This window comes from Acipenser ruthenus, chromosome 2 (assembly GCF_902713425.1).
Source record: "Acipenser ruthenus chromosome 2, fAciRut3.2 maternal haplotype, whole genome shotgun sequence".
Taxonomy (NCBI): domain Eukaryota; kingdom Metazoa; phylum Chordata; class Actinopteri; order Acipenseriformes; family Acipenseridae; genus Acipenser; species Acipenser ruthenus.
This window is the reverse complement of record NC_081190.1, coordinates 27,704,318-27,726,591: the sequence shown is the minus strand read 5'-3', so window position 1 is coordinate 27,726,591 and position 22,274 is coordinate 27,704,318. Positions and strand designations below refer to the sequence as shown.

The window sequence follows — 22,274 nt, the reverse complement described above, 5'->3', positions numbered from 1 at the left end:
CCGAGGCAAAGCCTCCTCTGGTAAGAAAAAAAAAAAAAACTCTGGTCTCCTCCAATTAAAACCTGTGCTCAGATCACATGATCTGCCTCTGCTAACACTGTGTTTAATGTAAAAAAAAAAAAAAAAAAACACCAGACCAGAACACTATCTGCCACCGCTAGTAGCACATGTCTCCCAGCTGCCAGAATTGCTGTTAATTTAGGAATGTTGAATCTAGAGTAGGGCTTCTCAACCCTGGTCCTGGAGGGCTGCTGTCTCTCCTGGTTTTTGTTCCAACTATACCCTAAACTATACCCTTAATTGGTCTAATTAATTGATTTATTACAGTTAGAACAAAAACCAGGAGGGACAGCGGCCCTCCAGGACCAGGGTTGAGGAGTAGCCCTGATCTAGAGTTTAGGTTAAAAAAAAAATTCTTAAATTTTAGCCAATAATTGTATTTTATTTTATTGAACATTATTATATTATAATGCTGTAAAAAAAAAAAAAAGGTCTCTGCCTCCCTTGTCTCCACTGATTGGGCTGGATTCTCAACCCTCTTTATGCCAAATCCTCATCAGATGTAATGTAAAAGTGGGCAGGTTAACAAGCAACAATTGGCAAACTTAACTTCCTCCCCTTTTTATATCACATCTCTATGTGGTAGGTCTCTTTATTCTAACTTGGTTGTTTTTATTGATACTGGAGAATATCTCAAGGCATGTTTTAAGGTTAATTTCAGCTCAAGTTTCCAAGTAAATGTAGAATGGAACACAACACCATTAGGGTTGGAAAAAAGAAAGAAAAATATTATTTGAAGAAGAATCCAGAATCATTTGTTCCTCCTCAAAATGTGTGATGATTTATAACTGTTTTTTGTTGACGTTAGTGGTAATTGCATTTTTTTGTGATGTGTGAATTGTCCTGCACTGGAACTACACTTATTTTCCTATTTTTCTTTGCCTGACTTTATGATTAGATTTCTATAACAGGCTTACTGTAAATCACAGTCAGCTCAATGAGGGAGTAAAACTTATGAAGACCAAAGGGATCATCGACATAGCAGTAGCAGCAGGTTCACAGCACGAAAATAAAGTAATGAATCTGATATGAAGAACAGCACCATATTCAGTAATAATAATTAAAATACTGTCAGTATTGATAGCTTTCATCAGCTCATTTCAAAATTAAATATGCTATGTCGTTTCCATTGATGTGTTTACCACTGGGAACTAAAATAAACTTTGTTTTATGCTGTTGAGTCAATAAGACTATTAAAGGGACCTATTCAAGAATTAAGGGAACCCCATAGGAAAAAATCCCATAAGGAATCCTAGATGAGCTAAACTGGCACTACACTGAGCTACACTCCTATTGAGACATTGGCCATCCCGGTGTACCAGAAATAGACACCAGAAACAGAGATCAATTTTTCATTTTTATAGGAATATTTTTCTTTAAAAAAATAGAGAATAATTGGAATAACTTTGCAGTGTTGCTTTGGGACTTGGCCGGTAGAAGCCAATGATGGGCAACAAGAGGACCACGACCATGAGTGATAAAGGGTCTTATAGTGGAGGTTGGTTTTGGAGAAGGACCTGTCATCCTCATTAGAAAACATAAACAGAATTTCACTTGATTGGATAAATAGTTTTCTTTTTATGTAAGTGTGGTACATGGCTAGAAATGAGTAGTAGGGGAATGAAGAGGAGACTTAGCAGTAATGCTGGGATGTTGTTTTGTAGCAAGACATGAACATTTAAGCCCAACATAAGAAGCCTATACCTTAGAACTGTGTGCAAATAAGAAACTGGTGTTCATTTGGAAAAATGGGCACCAAAGGAAGTAATTCTGTTTGGGAAATCAACCTGTTTTTCTTCTTTCCTGCTCTGCTGTGGTCGGTTCTGTTTAATCTCAGACAGTCACATTTTACAGGCATGAATTATGATCCGATTTTTGCTGTTGCCACTCTTAGAAAACATATAAGCAGTCATTCACCTTGACATGCCATGAACAAAGCGAGTTGTTTTGTTTTTGGCATTGTTTGTGCCTTTGCTTCAAAATGTCAGGAGGTGGAGGATTTCGTCAATGATTATGACCTCTTGACATTTATTCTGTATGTATTACATTTATTCTGTAAAAAAATAACAGTAATAATAATAATAAATAATACTTTCTCTCTCTCTCCCCCTCTCTCTCTCTCTCTCTCTCTCTCTCTCTCTCTCTCTCTCTCTCTCTCTCTCTCTCTCTCTCTCTCTCTCTCTCTCTCTCTATATATATATATATATATATATATATATATATATATACATACATATATACACGAGGACTGGTGTTTCATGATAAACTGTCTCAAAAGATGTTTACTACTTTAAAGAGCTAGATGTGAAGCAGTACAAGCATATAATGTCATCCTCTGATTTCAGGATGGAATGTGGCTTCCTTCAGCTTCTGCTCTGTGGTAGAATGCCAGTTTGTAACCTGTAGGCTCTCGGTTGAAGACAGTGAATATATTTAGATTGGCTTGAAAATATGTGTTTCAGATTCCCTTACTACTCTTGCTTTTTAGCAGTGGTTGTGCAGTAGAAGAGCTTTGTTGTCTCTGCCCAGTACACACTCTGCCTGTAGTAACATTCTATTGAGTGTAAAATTTGATCTAAACCAAAAACAGACTTTTAACACTAAAAGGTTTGTATAGCTTACTTCTAAAACATGCCAAAAATGTTCTTTGTTTTGATACTAAAACATTATTATTTCATCTTAAAAACAGGGTTGACGTTTTCAAAGAATAATAAACTATACAGGTGTTTTTTTTTTTCATAAATATATCTAAAGATATACAATCAATTGATTTAAAAAGTGGTAGATAAATGTTTTATTATTTAAACAGTGACGCCAAGTTTCAGTTAAACCAGCTGAAGGGCCTTGGAATTTCTAAGATATTCAGTTAACATAAATTAGAATTACACAGGCGTCAAGAGTCTACCCCACAAAGATCAGAGCGACTGCACGGGCCTGGAGAAGGCAGGCTCTGTTTGACTCTGTTGATTATGCCACTGCCTTCAGGCAATCGAGCCTCCGTGGAAACAGAATGTTATTGATCCAAACCATGAAAATAATCAAATCAATTCATTTCTCATCACATTTTCATTGCTGTGACCTTTTTTTGTGCTATTTGCCACGTCTTTGAAGTAGCATATTATGAAAGGGGGGAAAAAAACGTTTATTTGAAAGTACACGTCATTTTATTTACAAGTCTGGTAGGAAATGTCAGCTTTAAAGATCACAGTCTATAGCCGCAAGGAGTTTAATATACTGAATGATCTGCCCCTTAGAGTTTTATTTAAGGAAAATGATGGTTGGAATTGATCGAAGTTCCCAAAATAACTAAACTTCTGACTTTCTTACAAAGAGAGCAGTTTTCCATAGTACTGCATTGTTGTATGGATATGTGCTAGTTGTCATTTAGCAGTAGCGAATACTGCATTATTCTTATACTGCTATATTAGTATCAAATTGTAGCACATGCTTTTAGCTTACTACAGAAATTTTACTACAATGTATTTTTTATATGATTCATTTTAAACTAAAATCCATTAAGAACTCTGTTTGCCATCGCTGATGATGAATTTATACAGCATATGCATATAGGATACAGAAGATCTTATTTCAGTTAATAGATATCGTTGACCGACATACCAACGCAGCAGTCTGAGAGTCTCTGGTGCCTCTCTGCACCTGTCATTTAAATTACTATCACCACTACAAATGTGTTGAATTGTACAGTATGATTTATCAATGAGATGATGTGCTTAAACTTCTGTCAAGCTTAAAGGGCAAAACTAATTTTAATGCCACGCAATGCTCTTTTTAGACAATGAAAGACCCACATGACTGGACTGGTGCATTTGCTTTGCTTCCAAGCTCCAATGATTCACAATTCTCCTGTAAACTTTTACTACTGTTTTAGTATAGAATGCTACCCTATAGCTTCAGGTAGTGGGTGTGTTAAGTAACTGAGCATCTCTGAGCGAGAATTGTTCCATTCACTCAGATCACTGTTGAAATCTGCTCTGAGCTGCTCAGGGGGAGCAGAACTGACCATGTCGTTAAGTGGGTTCTTTCACTGAGCGGCTCACTTACTTAGCACCCATTGATTCAACTGGTTTCTACTTTGCAAGGTTCTAATCCAGTTTTAAATTGTAAACATAAGCTTTCACCTGATGAACCAACCTGCTTGGTCATAAGAATGATTTAGTTAGTCAATATTAAGAATAACTGTAGTTGCTTGGACCCTTGTGAAGGATACCTACAGAATGCGTAGTCTATAAATAATGTAATGATATATTTATTTATGAATTGTATGTGGTTCTGAAGGCCAATATAAGAAATATATTTCCTGCAGTAGATGCTGTGGATAGTTATGCCACATGTGCAAAAAATTGTTTAAATGTCATAAATCAAATAATAAAAATAGGTGTCCCAATAATGTAGAAAGTAGATAAATAAGATAATGTGCAGTGATGCAACAAAATGAATAGAAACTATACTTTTAATGCGTGTCTTTCACACCACAGATGACACAGCAGGTGATGCGAGGGTGACACTGGAGCGACATGAAATAAATAAGATTGAATCCTATTTTTTGCGATTCCTTCGTGCAGCAACTAGGGAATTGAGCAATTACAGAACACCTTCACCAGGGTGAAGCAGTATCCACAATGACAGACAAAAAAATAACACTTGCCATTGAAAAATACCCAGAGCTATCGCAATTCTAAAGATATAGAGATGAAAGACAATAAATGGTATGAGTTATTGCCATATATGTTGAAACACCATCAGAGAAGACACTCATAATTTCCGCATTGTGTTTTCGAATATGTACCAGTCTTGATAATAGTCTTGTCAATAGCAATTTTTAATAGTTGTATAGATATGGCAGGGCAGTTTTCAAATCTGCCACATCGCGTCTGTGTCACTTCAGGTGTGTATGGTTATGTCGCTCCCAAAGTATTGTGTTGCCTGATGAAAAATCACATTGCGTCTTGTGTGTTGTAATTAGCATATTAACTTTGTTTGATTCTATATTTAAAAAATAGGCCATCATGTTGCATATTGGTGAGCAATTTTCATGAAGTAACCCATATAGCTAAATAATACCAACCATAAGGCTTTATTGTGTATGTGAAAAGTTAAGAGACAACTGGTTTTCTCTGTTAATCACAAAGCTATTTGGCTTTTTTGTTTGTTTCTCCTGCCTATTCTACAGTAATCCTTCGCTTTCTACACATAAACTGAAGATGCCCTGTTCATGTATGAGGCAGGGCTTTCAGATGAATAGCTAAAGACTAGAATATTGGATTGAATAAGTCTTCCTTATCTCTGATATCTGCCTCAACCAACTTACAAATCGTTGACAAATTAATCTCCTTGCTGCTCTGAATGAAAACCAGTCATATCTGATCCAAAAGAAAGGAAGTACATATAACTGGCCAGACCAAGTGAGGAAAGCAACTGTCTTAAAATGATGCCTTTTAATTGTTACTTCAGCATAGATATGAGTCTAAATTGAGTGCTGTGTCTCTGGGGCTTGTTGTCCGCTTGTCCAGTACACAGGCAAAATGAACTCGCTTGAACAATCATCATGGGGCTCTGAAGGAGGATGAGCACCTCAGGCAGTATAAGCCCATTGAGACTCAGCATGCGAAAGTCTATTGGTCTCTGTGGCAAAGTGCCCCGCCCCTGTGTGCATTTGTGTGTTCTGTGTATGTATGTATGCGTGCGTATGTTAATGTTGGTGTATAGATTGATACACGGGATATAAACGGGTCTGTGTTTCACGTATATTTAAAAAGTGTAGATTTGTATGTAGGCACGAGGAGGGCACAAATCACTTCACGTGCTGGTTAAATGTAATATGTGAGCACGGGGTTGCACAGAATTAATTCACGTGCTGGGATTCAAGTGAATAATTAATTAGTAATTGAATCCCAGCACAACAGTATAAATAGGCACATTTTTAGTCAGTCAGGGTTAGGTGTTCAGAGAGTGGAGAACGGGTGAGAGAGAAGGAGTAAAATCGTCAGCGTAATTATAAATATAATAAGTGTATTCTCACCGTGTTTGTTCGTCTCCGTTTCACCTGTGTGTAAGTGTCTAGTCGTTTTGTCTGTCTGTTTATTTTGGCGTCAAGTGCCGTGTCCTGTTTTTTGTACTGTTAAACCCTTTTATTTGTTAAATAAACGCTGAGTGCAGCCATTGCACTCAGCTCCTCATCACCACCGTCTCTGTCTGTGTATTCCTGTCTGGTCTGACGCCACCCACTCTGGCCGTCTTTGTGACACGTGGTGTCATCGTGGGATAATAGCGCCTCCAAGCGTCAGACCAGGAGAGGGGGTTTTGTGAAAAAAAAAAAAAAAAAAAATAGTAAAGCGAGGATGGGAAGAAAGAGCTGCAGGAAGCAGCAGAAGCAGCAGCAGCAACAACAACAGCTGCAGCCCTCATCCTGCATGCCGGGCTGGGAGGAGGACAGCCACAATGGGGCAGTAGCCACCCCACTGCCACCGGGTTCCCCACCGTCCCGGGAAATATGGGACTGGCTGGTGCACCCCGAGGGGAACTTCGCCAGTGACCTCCCCATGGTTATTCACGCACTGCAGATACGAGATGGGAAACGATGGGAGGACTGGGAGCAACAGCACAACCCGGCATCCGTTCGTGACCTCACCATTGTGGTGCTGGGTTACCTAGCTGCAGACATGGGAGGGATGCCTTCCAGTGAGCAAGAGGGAGAGGAGCAGTCGCTGCCCTCTCCAGTACCTGAGTGGGAGGAGCCTGAGCGTCCACAGCCCGAGTGGGAGGAGCCTGAGCGTCCACAGCCCGAGTGGGAGGGGCCTGAGCGTCCACAGCCCGAGTGGGAGGAGCCTGAGCGTCCACAGCCCGAGTGGGAGGAGCCTGAGCGTCCACAGCCCGAGTGGGAGGAGCCTGAGCGTCCTACGCCTGAGTGGGAGGAGCCTGAGCGTCCTACGCCTGAGTGGGAGGAACCCGAACGTCCTACGCCTGAGTGGGAGGAACCCGAACGTCCTACGCCTGAGTGGGGGGAACCCGAGTGTCCACAGCCCAAAAGGGAGGAGTCGGGGCGTCCACAGCCCAAAAGGGAGGAGGTCGAGGATGATGGCTGGGAGGTTTTTTTAAAGAACCTCGCAGCAGAGTTATGCCCTGGCTGTGGGGCTTATGGGCACACGTTAGCCATATGTCCCACCCAGTATGAAGAGGAGGAACCAGCGCCCAGACGGGGGGACCGCGAGCGTCCAGCGCCCAGACGGGGGGACCGCGAGCGTCCAGCGCCCAGACGGGGGGACCGCGGGAATCCAAAGCCTGAGAGGCAGCTGTTCCCACCTTCACCAGCAGAGCAAGAATGCCTGCTGGTTTCCCCATCACAACCAGCAGAGGTAGAATGCCTGCTGGTTTCCCCAGCACAACCAGCAGAGGAAGAATGCCTGCTGGTTTCCCCAGCCCAACCAGCAGAGGAAGAATGCCTGCTGGTTTCCCCAGCACAACCAGCAGAGGAAGAATGCCTGTTGGTTTCCCCAGCACAACCAGCAGAGGAAGAATGCCTGCTGGTTTCCCCAGCACAACCAGCAGAGGAAGAATGCCTGCTGGTTTCCCCTTCAGAAGCAGAGCCGCACCAGTCCGCTGCAAGAGAGGCAGAGCAGCACCAGTCCCCTGAAAAAGGGGGAGACTACACGCTGCTCCCACCTCCATCGGCAGGAGACTACACGCTGCTCCCACCTTCACCGGCAGGAGCAGAGCAGCCGGAGCTGCCTCTGCCACTTCCAGGAGCAGAGGAGCAGGAGCTGCCTCTGCCTCCGCCACCTACATCGGCAGGAGCAGAGCAGCCGGAGCTGCCTCTGCCTCCGCCACCTACACCGGCAGGAGCAAAGGAGCAGGAGCTGCCTCTGCCACTTCCAGGAGCAGAGGAGCTGCCTCTGCCTCTGCCACTGCCAGAAGCAGAACAGCAGGAGCTGTCTCTGCTTCCCATACCTCCACCACGGGGAGTACGGTGGCCGGAGCCCCAGAAAGGGGAGCTGTCGGCCACGAAGAAGGGGGAGGAGGTCTGGAGACCACCAACCCCAGCAGCAGTTTCGCTGCCGGCCACGAAGAAGGGGGAGGAGGTCTGGAGACCACTTTCCCCAGCAGCAGTTTCGCTGCAGGAGTTCTTGTGGCCGGAGCCCCACAGGAGGGAGCTGCCGGCTATGAAGAAGGGGGAGGTCGGGGGACCACCTGCCCCCGCAGCTTTTTCGCTGCAAGACGGGACCAGCATGCTGTCAGCCGTGCCACTACCGGCAGGGGAGCTGACAGCATTGCCAGCCATGGGCCTACTGAAGCCTCCCTTCCCAGCCCGAGACTTTGTCCTGGACTGCTGGATTTTTAAGGGGGGAGGTGGCCGTTGAGGCCATGTGTGCTGCGCACAAGGGGGGGTATATGTGGCAAAGTGCCCCGCCCCTGTGTGCATTTGTGTGTTCTGTGTATGTATGTATGCGTGCGTATGTTAATGTTGGTGTATAGATTGATACACGGGATATAAACGGGTCTGTGTTTCACGTATATTTAAAAAGTGTAGATTTGTATGTAGGCACGAGGAGGGCACAAATCACTTCACGTGCTGGTTAAATGTAATATGTGAGCACGGGGTTGCACAGAATTAATTCACGTGCTGGGATTCAAGTGAATAATTAATTAGTAATTGAATCCCAGCACAACAGTATAAATAGGCACATTTTTAGTCAGTCAGGGTTAGGTGTTCAGAGAGTGGAGAACGGGTGAGAGAGAAGGAGTAAAATCGTCAGCGTAATTATAAATATAATAAGTGTATTCTCACCGTGTTTGTTCGTCTCCGTTTCACCTGTGTGTAAGTGTCTAGTCGTTTTGTCTGTCTGTTTATTTTGGCGTCAAGTGCCGTGTCCTGTTTTGTATTCCATTGTTCAAACCTTTTATTTTCTGTGCTGTTTTATTAAATGCTGAGCGAAACCATTCGCTCAGCTCCACCAAAACCCCAAGTCTCTGTCTGTTTACTCCCTTCTTCTGGTCTGACGCCACCCACTCCGGCCGTCTTTGTGACAGTCTCACACAATAATGAGCTGCAGTGGGCATATTATTACAGAACTATTAAACTAACTTTGTATGCACCCACTGTATCTTTAACAAGTACGATACAGCACTAATGAATGATGCTATTTAACCAAATATACAATATACATATATCCACTTTTCCATTAGAAAATCAGTAGAATTATTGTGCTGTTGAGGTTTCTGTTCCATTCAAGGTTTTTTTTTTTTTTTTACCAACATTACCAATAACAAAATTTGAAAACCGAAGAAAAATCTGACGGCTAATTTATATATTTTTTTTAGTTTTTAGTTGTTATGATGTTCTCGCGCTCAGCCAGTGAGTTGAGGGCTGATGAACAACATTTTTAACATGAAATAATGAAGAACACAATGATACATCATTGGTATTGAACTAAAAGCAATTGCATGTCTAAGAAATTAACAGATTTTACCTGCTCTAAAATGTCATACTGTGTTTCGTGTCATTACTGATTCCCTGGCAAAGCAAGTCATGGCTGAAGACCTTTTTGTTCTCTCAAGCCTTTGGAGTGTGAATACATTTTATGTTTTTATTTTGTTTTCTTGTACTTTTATTCAGTCTTGTTTTACAGGCCTTTTTACTTTTTCATTGCAAAGTGCTTTGAGATGGCTTTGCTATGAAAGGCGCTATGTAAAAATAATTTGATTGATTGATTGAGTGACAAGGCCCACTTTACCTAGTAGCGTGAAATCAATCTAAACATATTGATTATTTGAAATGTTATTGCAGGTGTTTCAGGACTGATGAGGCGTACCCTCCAAGCAATTTCCTTCAGATTGTTGTATTTATTTATTTATTTATTTATTTTAAAGTGAGAAAGAAACAATTTCAGAGAGCTTACGATGTTGAAATAAATACTGCCTTATTGAATTTGGTATTTGCTTTATGATCTTTCAGAAAATGCACTGGAGTAATAATAGGCCTCTGTACTTGTATACAGTATTGCTTGCTTTAAGCTCGCCTTGTTAAAGTAGTAATGTTCTCCTATTAACAACAGCAATGTCCCTGTATTGTCCCATATGTGTTACATCTCTGTTAAAAGACTTCTCTATTAAGACCGACACCACTATTTTTTAAAACCCCCTGCAAACCTGGATGCATCATGATGTAACTAATTTGCACATTTGATTGAGAAACTAAAACTGTAAACTGGCTAAAACAGTAAATTAGAACAGTTTGCATAAAAGAAATGTAAATAGTATCAAGAAAAAATAATCCCGCAGTTCTTTTGTGTTTGTATTGTGTGGTAAATTAAAACTTGTGCGCTCTGAATGAACTGCTGCTGGTTAACTTCTTCCAGAACACTTTTCATTGAGATGCTGAGATACTGTGGATTTTTCTCCTGCTAAAATGCTTATGAAAATATCTGAAAGGGTTATTGACTTCCTCCCACTGCATTACACAGCCTTTACATTAGTTCTCCATTTTTGGTCTGCTCATTGTCTTAGTTTCTATGTTACAATGTATGAAAACCAGCAGGAGTTCCTTTATGTAATTGTACCCCAATCACTCCAAAATCAACGACTTACTCATTGTTTTGCAGTGTTGCCAGCTCTCTCAATTTCAGTGTACACTAGATGAGATTACTGGATTTAAACCTGAAACATGTGGGAGTTTTTGGACAGGGATCAGGAAGAGCTATCAGTGGACAGACTAATATCTGCAGACTGAATTTCAGACCTAAGCATATACAGCCTGGTCTTATCTGATATAATAAAACTGTTTGCTATCAGTGATTTAAAGTGAAAAGTTTAACAAGTTTAAGCAGCTGCCTTTTGATTTATTTATATTTTGTTGCCAGATGGTAATAAACTACTTAAGCTGGAGTCTGCTTTTGATAAATACAGAGCATACCAGAGGTTTTTTTTTTCATTTTTGTTTACCCTATATTCTTTGAAAACACTGCACTCTCATGCTTCTATCACCAATGACATCATGTTCTCCTGATTTTTATCAGAGATGCATTTTTCCCTCTAATCCTTACCTTGTGAAAAACGAGTAGCAGTGAGTTATGAGAAGTTTGTGTCCCTTATTGAACTGAACAGGTACAAGTATAAACTTCCATCTATCAGCATGGCAGTGGGCCCAGAAAATCATGGCAAAAAATCTGCTGTACAGTGTAATCCATGTTCAATGCCAGCTGTCATCATGCTATCAAAGAAAACAAGCAACATGACTTGTAATTATAGGCTGTATGTGATAAATTGACAGATATTTCTCCATCTATTTGTCCCCACTGTAGACAAAAAGCATTTATTTTTATATGAATGTTTTTATATCAGAACCTAAAATTCAGTACTTCAAATTGGAACAATTGGTATTTTAATTAATACAATTACTTTATGCCATGAAAAAATGTATACATCAAAATCTACAATCGTGTGGTGTTTTTTCCTTTTCTTTTTTTTTTAATAGAAACTTAAGATAATTCTAAAAATATGATACAATAAAATGTTTTTTTTATTAACTTAGAATGCTCTTAAGATTTAACGTCGTAATTTAAGATTTTATATCATGTTAGTTTATCAGTAACATTAGATAATATGGTTACATCAATATTTTAGTTTCCTCAATATATGAAAATGCACCTTGTAAGATTACAAATAAATAACATTTGATAGGTGTTTTATACCCAAACACACATACACAAAGGATGCACTATTATATATCTGCACATACACTCTAATAACATATCTTATATAAAAAAAATGTAAAACCCAGAGATTATCTTGATTTTTTTACAATCTGCTAAACTTGTGTCGACACCGCCTAGTGGTTTATAGAATAGTTAGTTGTGGATATTTCTCTGTAAACTGTCCTGGTTGCACTAAGGCTATGGAATACTTTGCTGTTCTTGTGTCAGTACAGATTCCGCAGTTGTCAGGTACAGCTTTCATCTCCTTACTTCACAGAGAATGAACTTGCAGTTTAAACTGTCATAATCAAACAGGTCAATTGCAAACTGTGAAATGACAACTTAACTGACAGACACACTAAACCTCTAAAGCCGAATGTACATAGAGATGTAAGCATATAACATAAACTGTAACGGATGGCTAAACAAAGTAAACTAAATTCAAGTTTTGGGTTTGCATGCAGTCCATATACATCGGTTCAGTGCAGTTTATGACATCTCTCTATGTTAAAGTGTGACACTTGCTTTGAATCTGATTGCCTGCTATCCTATGTACTGTATACTGTATTTTCTAGGAACCACACAAGCATTGATTGGCTGAATGTCATTCTCTCATGTGTTGCTTTATGTTATTCTTATGTTCTTACTCTATTATCCTGCTCAGCATGTTGCATCTTAACATGTGACATGCTGTTGTAACTGTTCCAGTGGCAGTGTTCCAGTATCACCTCTCCCTGCTGCTGTCGCAGTAGGGTAGCAGTGCTTGACAGTGTCCTGTTAAAATGACACCACCTTTTTTATAATGCACTTTATTCAGGTTGAAAAAGCACCTTTTTTTTATCCAGTATACATTTGAAAATCTCTAGAAAACATATGCTGGGCAGTTCTAAGCAACGACAAAAAAGAAAGAAAAACATGAACCTGTACCAGTGAACTTGAAGAATTGCCCATCCAATAGTTATCCAAGCTTTCAAGAGATTTGGAAAGCATCTTACACTTTCCGTGGATGATAGAAGAGCTTGTGGGCATCTCATTGACCTTCTTTTCTTGTGCCAGGTGAATGAAGAGACCGTGGAGCAGTTGGTTCAGCAGTATCAACACATAACATTCAGCACGGTGATGCAGGACTGCAAGAGGACCCTGGAGAGAGCCTATCAGATGGGTTGGATACCCAACACTTCCACTGCATCATAACCTCCTGCCTACAGTACCCATCATTAATCTGACACACGCATATCCAGCAGCTCTAAGGTGCAACAGATTTTTACTAACACATGTACAGTAACAAACCATCAGAAGCCAGGAGTCAACAATCGACCCGCAACACATTTAGAATAACAGAACATAGGCAAAAACACTGTTAAAACTTTTCAACAGCATTACAATGGGAGTGAAGTAGCTCTATTTGTACATTTGTAGCTGTAAAACCATAGAGTCACAATGCATTGAAATACAGCATGTATCTGGAAAACGTAAAGCAATTGTCTTCCAGATGCCGGCTTAGTTTTGAATTTCTTGGTTAAAAACAATACAAGCTCGACAACTGTTGCTACCAGATATTAAGGGTTTTTTTTCCTACTTAAAAGTAGTTTAGAGATTTTTGGTTTTTTTTGTATAATCATTTGATCTTTGTTTTTACCAAATAGTGCAAAGTGAGTTTGCAGTACATGCCTAGATAATAATAGACCAGGTGTACTACCTGTTAAGTAAAACATATTTGCCTGAACATATATAGTATTTCTCGTATACCATGATGTTTTATTATTATTACTGTTGTTGTTATTATTGTTTAGTAAGAGAATAGAGGAAGTAAACACCACAGGGAACTGCACACATTGTAAGCCAGGGGACTTTTTTCAGTGTTTTAAAATCCTTCCCTTTATTGTATCAGTAATCAATAATCCTTACAAGACACTATTATGCAAATAATCTGGGTATTTTTTTATTGTTTAAAATAGAAAAGGCTTGTAGTTAGTAATGTAATGATATAAACTGAATACAATACCTGGGGGTTGTAAAGGATATGTACGTTTGTGATGGCTTGGTAGAATTTCATATTACCCAGATGATCTTTCAGCCTTACCTTTTGACACTCACCTTTTTGCTGGATATTTTCACACTTGATCCTGTTTTTGTTTTTATTATTATTAATGTCATTCTGTGTCCAAGATATTATCCACTGGTATACCTGTCATGGCAATAATTCTCTTGCATGGTTTCACATCTACCATTTCCAACGTTGTGTTTCAGAAGCAAGGGCTCTGTTTTATTTCCCCTAAAGCCAGAAGAATCCCACCACATCCAATAGATATTCACTAGCTAATTAAAACAGAGCCCCTTGCTACCTGCATTTGTGGGTTTGTCTTGTGTGTACTATCCAGTGCTTCATTAATGTGTTAGTTTGCATCAACTGATTTGGTTCTTGTAACATACCTTAAACTCAGATGCTCATATTTGTTAAATATTCCTAGAACTATATAGGTGTCCAAAGGGCTATAGTTGTAATTGTGACCAACTTAAATGTTCATGGAGATTTTTTTTCCCATAATGCCACCGATATATACAATACATCTAATAGTTTTAGACACAGTTCATAACCCCTCTGCAAGACAACATGTATCTGCAAAAGGAATACTTGATAAAATTGACAACTGTTTTGTTGGGTTTCTTTCTGTGTATTTGGTAATTTTTCTGTTTCAATAAAACACACTAAATCTATCCTTCTAATTCATTTAATAAAAAGGTCAAACTGAGACTGATAAATATATGTTCATAGTAATAGGTCACTGATGACATCTTTTTAAGGATGACACAAATATTGTGAATGAACTCTATAGAACTTACAGTAGGTTGAACCTTAATTTGGGGGGCTGGAGAGGGGGGGGTCTTTGGCTCAGGTTTCATAAAAAGAAGATATTCCACCTACTGTACAAATATGATGAAACATTTACTGTGGTTTGACAATAGACCGTGTGCAGGAGATGATTGAATGGGAGTCAGAGGCTTTGCATCCATGTTCAGTTGATGTTTGAATACACTGGTGGTTTTCAGGACTACCTTTATTTAAGTATATTATTTCAATTGCCAGGAGTTTGGTATAAATGTACATCTATATCCCTTATAAATGTAGAAACACCCCCAAGTAAAACTATACACACAGGTGTGACTTATTCATGATCAGTTCAGAGCAGATTTACCATGGTCCTAATTGTTCAAACTTCTGATACCTGGTCACTTCAATAATATACAGTACCTGCAACTAACTTAATAGTAAAACATGGAGTGGCAAAATCTTGCTGTGCAGTAGGAGAGCTTTACAGCACCATAGTTGTCCTTGTTAAAACAGTTGAATAAATGCAGCCCTATTTTGGTCATGCTTTTGTAGAAAACAGCGTTGAAACATGAACTCCCATTGGATCATCGCTTGGGATCTTGAAGGTACATCAAAGTTTATGTTTTGATCCTTTGAACTACGTAACAAAAGATTCACGTTTTTCAAGGAACATCAAGGACATGCACAAAAGATGGAGTCAATTTACATCTTTTCATTTTGAATTCGGACACAATGTTTGATTATGCTGTTTGAAAGCAAACGGCTTTCCAAGAAGTGTTTTATTGTCTTGAGAGATGGGAAAAGTATATTTTACTGGTGAATTATTAATTAAATTGCTTGTTATGCACTTATTTGGAAGGTTGTGTTGACACCTGTGATTTGGCACAGGGAATTACATTAAAACAATCAATACTCCTCCACTTCCAAAATGCAGAAAGTCAGCACATTTGGTTTCTTTTGACTAATGTGTTCTGTGAATGTATTAATAATGTCATACCCCATATGAAACAATGGTTACTTGTCAATTACATTAAAATAGTCAATACTCCTCCACTTCCAAAATGCAGAAAGTCAGCACATTCGGTTTCTTTTGACTAATGTGTTCTGCGAATGTATTAGAAATATCATACCCCAATATGAAACAATGGTTACATGTCATATGCAGAAGATTATGAGTACATCTTTGCTGTCAGTTGTTGAGTGTGACAATGTGTGGACAAGAAGTATTAGCCAGTGCCCAACAACTCCCAGTTAAATGTTGTTGTTGCACAGTTACATTATAAACTCCTTTCTTTTGGGTGGTGTTAAGAAAACAGCATTTGCCAAGGACTGTGTAAAGAAGTGTCAAGTGTTTAATAATGGATAAGGATGTACAGTAGTGTGAAAATGTATTAGGACACCTCAAGATGTGTCATTTACATCCTTTATATACCTACCTGCTGAAAACCTCTGGGTGTGAGAATCTCAATTTGCAGTCTGTGATATAAACAATAGGCACTTGTGTGAAAATGTTAGACCACGATGTGCTTTAATTAGGCATCTTAAACAACTTATAAAAAGCTTCATGCATTTTACCATTTGTGGCTATGTGCTCCTTTTCTCTTACTAATTTAAATGAATTACATGTCTGGCCTATTAAAGTCATCAGTTAGACAACCACTAATTTGCCTATTTTGACCATTTTCCAAGATTTTCAGTTACAGTGTTTTGACTTCATATGCACAACAAATCAAAACAACAGAAGCAATGGGATGCTCTAATACATTTGAACACTACTGTATGTCACTTAATTTAGGGCCACCCTAAAATAAACCTACTAACAACCAATATTCAGCACAACTGTGAGCAGACTGAGACTAGCAGTATTTCATTGAATAATCTCTCTGTTTTGGTCACAGCTGTGATGACACTAACATTTTAAATAGTAGTTTTCCACAAGTTTCTAAATATGTAGTTGAACAGAAAAAAAAAAAAACTTTGGGCATGTCATTTATTTTTTTTCTATTTAGAACATTTGTGAAATGAAATAGAATACGTAGAATAAGCTATAAACACACAAATAAACGGTAATGCACAGCCAGTGGTATTTGTGTATGATTAATATATGTACGAAATCATTTTGTAGAAATATTACATGGAGAGTAACGAGATTATGATAGTTGGATGAAAAAAAATGAATGGACATTAGACATGATCAAAGGTTACAATTATACTGTTGTTTTTTTTTTGACAGATGTTTGAAACCAATTGTTTGAACAAGTTAAAAAGGTCACAGAATCATCTTGACAGGCAGTCAAATGGTTTATTTAGTGGGATCAGAAAGCAAAGAGATCCAGCCTGGAAATCTTCAGTGCCGTCTGTCCACTCCTAGTTTACAGCCTTTGTCAGTTGACTCCTATGTATCTGTGTTTCAAAACTGCACAGATCAAGTGTTATTATTTGACTAATTTGCACATTGTACCCCGGCAGTGTTTAGGGTGGTTAGCAGAATGCAAAGATTTATTTTAATGGTGTTTGGTGTAAATATGAGGGAATGAGGTTTGGGTTGGGGTTTCTAATGTACAGCTATGGCCAAAGGTTTTAAAAACAACATGTAGTTTTTAACATCATGTAGTCAAAGAAACTACAAAATGATGTTGCAAAAGTCTACTGGAAGCCATAAACTGGAAGCCATAATTTTTCGTTAAGTATATGGAAAACTACAAAGCGATATGTAATTCAGTATGTTAACGTAACATCATGCATGTTTCATTCAACTTTATGAAGCAAAATTAGTTAATTTTATAATGTGATGCAAAACTGGTTACACAAAAATACTTTTAAATCCTTAAAAGTATGGAGTGAAATAACTGTCAAAAATACTTGTGTGCTTAAGAAAAGACAGTTGTACCAGTAAAAAAAGATATTGCTGCTTGCAGTCTAGTGTAGCTGTATTTCAGTTGCACTGTGCACATTCTCAGATGGACATGTACTGTTCCACCGTTGTATTAATATAATGTATATTAATAGTTTATTTTTATATCCGTTGTTTTCAATTGTCTCAGTTTAAACTTTCAATCGTTTGCCAGTATGAGGATGATCCCAGATGGTATATTAAAAGGAAATGGTTTAGGTCAGGGGTCTCCAATCCTGGTCCAGGACCAATTAAGTGCATATTAGAAGCTTAATTGGTCCAATTAATTAATGTCGGGTATAGTTGGAACAAAAACCAGGAGGGACACCAGCCCTCCAGGACCAGGATTAGAGACCCCTGGTTTAGGTGGTTGAAAGACATCTACTCTGACTAAAAATGCTTCATAGCCCTCTAGGCCAATGGTTTCTAACCCTGGTCCTGGGGACCCCCTGTGTCTGCTGGTTTTCATTCTAACTGAGCTCTCAATTACTTAATGAGACCCTTAATTGAAATGATAATTTGCTTAATTAGACCTTTTTAATTGTTTCATGTCTTAAATGGTTGCAGAGTTCAAGTTACTTGAAAATCTTACAGCTAACTTGAAATCTGAAACTGTTTAAGAGCTGAAAACAAGTAAAAAATGTCTAATTAAGCAAATTATCAGTTCAATTAAGGGTCTAGTTTTACATTTTACATGTACAAATCTTTTTTTTACACGTCTATAAATTTATTTTTCTGGTATTTTTGACAGTTATTTCACTCGATATAAAAGGTTTTATTTTTTTGTTACATTTTTATTTGCCCACCTTGTCTCAATAAGAATTCCTCTGCCTCATTGACAGACTTAACATACTGTAACCATTAAACATGATACACAACATAATTATTGGGAGAAAAGCGAAAATGTAACTCGATATAATAAACTAATTTTAAAAAAAATTAACTAGAATTCAATTGGCTTCCTAAAAATAATAAACACTAAAGTATCAAAGTAAAAGGAATAAAAGGAAAACAGCAGATAACCTGTAGGTCATGATTTTCAATAAGGAAGACATAGAAAGAAGCGAAATGTCGCCTGAGCATATCTTTTTGAAAATGAAACCCAGAAGACATTTCTTATCGCTGCATTAAAGACTACAGCACAAACACCGGCAACTCCATCAAAACGAAGCTTAGACAAGCTTGCAGACTTGCAAATAAATCAAAACAGAACTGATGTACATTTGGGTTTGTAGTTGATCATGGTAATTCAGGGGAAAATGACATTCAAGTGCAGTTAATTGTGGAAACCTTTACTTTCTGTAACAAAACTAGTAAGAGTTTCATACTGTGATTTTAAATTAGTTTAAACATGTTCAATTTTTTGTTGATATAAAAAGTAAGCTGGAGGGTACTTTTAAAAAAAAAAAAAAATTAGCAGTTACTAGTTACTATGTTGTTGTTTTTTTGCCACTTGGAAAACCTTGTGTTGGTTGGTTTAAGAAATGGCAACAACAAATGTATATAAAACAGAATATATATATAAAAATATGATTTTGTGTGTATTTGTAAATATGTAATCCTTACTTATGTTAGTTATTTCCTGGTGCAGTTTTATTTCTGTACGTTTGTTTTACATATATTGAAGGGTTGAAACAATTCAGATATATTGGCAAAGTAGTACATTTAGTGTTGACAAAAGTATGCCTGTTTCAGAGCAGCCTGAAAACAAAAAAACAGTATCTACCCTAGCTCTTGTTACACTAGACGGACACATAAATATCTACTAAACACAGGTTTGTTTGTTTATTTATTTAATATTAAATGTGTTTATTATAAAAACAGTTAAATACAAATAAAAAAGAAATTGTTTAGCTGTGTAGTTCATATTAAGGGATATTTGTTGTGCACAGTGAAATGGAAGGGAGGTTCGGTATAGTTGCTGCGTTTCTTCATATCATGCACATAAATGAGGTGATAATAATTCATGTGAAAAAATGGAAACATTTGCAGATTTCTACTTCTGTTCCTGTGGTGAACATCTCCTCCTAATAGGTTACAATAAAGCCTGTGGTAAAAAGAATGAGATTGGAGCCTGTGTTTTGATTGAAAATTTAACACCTCAGTTAACCAGAATATTGCAGATGTATACATGATTGTTTCCATTTCCTCACTTTTTATTTGTTATTAAAAGGTTGGAAATTGCTGCTAGAGAAAAATAAAAAGGGATATTTGAATGGCATAATCATGCTGCTTTGCCACAGAATTCTCTTTCTCTTTCTGTATAGCCACAGGGATGAGTATATATTGTAAATAGCACTATTATGACTGCCTATTACTTGTATTATTCAATATATCAAATCAGCGGCGCATGAATGCATGAATACTTTATATAGTATACTATTAATACAATTTATGACTGATGAATTATGTCTTATCAGAAGCAGTCATGCATAACAAACTACTCTTAAAACATATGAGTTATATTTACCAGTTTTCCTTGGGTGATGTTTTATTATCATAAACCATTATTCCTCTTTATGGGGCTGAAATGTAATACAATCTACTCTGTACTTCATCGTGTAAACCCTTCATTGAACCATTGACTTTCAATACCATGTAAAGAAAAACTTTAAATATAGGGGAATTTGGAAATTATAACAAAAAGAACAGTAAATAAAATCTAAAAGGATGAAGCATTGATTCTTTACAAATCTACAGCTGTGGCCAAAAGTTTTCCATCACCCTAGAATTATCTATTTTTGCTTTATAAAGTCAAATGAAACCTGCTGAATAATGTTACGTTAACATATTCAATTACATATCGCTTTGTAGTTTTCCATATACTCAACGAAAAACTGAAAAAATGCACAAATGTGACATTTTGATCTAACGCAATTTCAAATAGAGGTCACAAATCTTATAACATGTTACTCAAGTAGAAGTAATCAAAAGGTGACAATTAGAAGTGGTAACTAGTAGATTTAAGCTATATAAGCATGATTTCTACATATGTGTTGTAACCAGAGCAAACCATGGGGAAGAGTTATAACTCCTCAGAAACACGCTCAGCCATCATTGCACTTCATAAGGAAGGTTTAGCAGTCATCAGATAGCCAACAGCGGTTATGCCAGCCAAAGAACAGTATCTAGGATCAACCTGAAATTTAAGAAGACTGGAAGCTGTAAAGCTGCCCCCAGGTCTGGATGCCCAAAAGTCAGGACTACTCGCCAGGATCGACACCTATGCTGCTCAAGTTTGAGAGATAAGAAGGCCAGTCATGTCTACATACTGCGGCAATGGAAAGAAGTTGTAGTGAGGCGACTCGTGGAGAATGGTCTGGGGGGGGGGGGGGCTGCTAAGAACCCCTTCGGAGCAAGAAAAACATCAGACATCACCTTAACTTTTGTCGCACAAAGACCATATAGTACAAAGTACTTTTCTCTGAGTCCCCCTACATTATTTTTCCTATTATGATTTTTTTTAAACAAATAATACAGTGTTCCACTCTACAAGCAAAATGTTGAAACATTGATCATTAGTAAAGCATTTTAAAAAGAAGAAATGTAATTTTGTCCTGTGGCATTATTAGATTGCATTTTTATCCATCTTAAAGTAAACCTGAAAGCATTCGATTACGATAAATCTTTATTTCACTTCTCTAACTGAATGTTGATGAAGGCTGTATGCTAAACGCATTCACTGTTCTCTGTTTCTCTTAAACTAAACATGTCGCATGTTTAAACGGTTGTATGCTGATTCATAACGTAGTGTTAATTTAAGTATTGGCCGTACTGACTAGCAAATCTGTTAAAATAATTCTGCTGAAAGTGTGCGGCGACGGTGATAAACGGCATGATGAAAAGTCAGTTGAAGAAAGTGTCCAGAATGTGTAAAGGTGTACACTGGAAGCGAGTGTCGCAAGTGAAGCGATCGAATTTTGTATCTACATCAAAGGCGTATATTTTAGCAGAAACTGTTATGTGACCATGTCCTTATCCCTCCCGCTGTTCTCCCACCCAATCCCACACAAGACAGAGGCGGCCCATTCACAACACTCACACAGCACATACACTACAGAACAAACAAAGGGCAAGTTAAAAAAAAATACACACTCGTTTAAAAAATATGCTCCTTAAAAGTACACATTCTTCTAATGTTATTTTGCACAAAAGCATATATATAATTTTACTTAAACATGATTTTCTACTTAAACATGACAAAAAAAGATTTGAAAAAATTCAAATTGAACCTGCTAATTTTATGTGTATATTTCTACTACATTCAATTAGAATTTTTTACCTTTTTTATCGTGTTTAGGTAAAAAATCGTGTTTAAGTAAAAACAGCCCAGTAGCATGACAATTTTCACAGTACTTAAAAAAAAAAAAAAAAAAAAAAAAAAAAAGAGAAAAGGTACAGACCTCAATCAAGTTAATTTCAAGCAGAGTTTGGTAAGAGTCCCCTCTGAGATCCTTTAGTGTAATTGAACAAATTAAGAGAACTGACAGTAGCTTTGTGGTGTTTCTAAGAGGAGGTCTCTACGGTTCAGTTCTCAAATCTTGCACCGACACGTTAAACAAGTTTGTCAGTTTTCCATCAGATTTTTTTCACACGTCTGCAAGGTTTGTCCCATTTCATCTTATTTCCACAGGAGTTCTGAACATTGCACATTGCCATTTACTTTCATATGAAAAAATGTGTGAAATGTGTATATATATATATATTTTTTTTCTTATTACCTGATAGTAGTGAGTCAATCACAAAGAGAAAGAGCTTGAGTAAATGGAACAATATGTTC

At 37.9% G+C, this 22,274-nt stretch overlaps 1 protein-coding gene across 1 annotated transcript in view; it reads left to right on the top strand.

Annotated features, from left to right (window-relative positions):
• The window catches only part of LOC117963338 (F-box/LRR-repeat protein 17-like), a 272,309-nt gene extending 257,823 nt beyond the window's left edge, over positions 1 to 14,486 (top strand). Inside the window, exon 10 of the mRNA XM_058992994.1 lies at positions 12,825 to 14,486. Coding sequence (XP_058848977.1) covers positions 12,825 to 12,962 — 138 coding nt within the window. The 3' untranslated portion in view covers positions 12,963 to 14,486. The remainder of the gene's footprint in view (positions 1 to 12,824) is intronic.
• Positions 14,487 to 22,274: the final 7,788 nt, after the last annotated feature.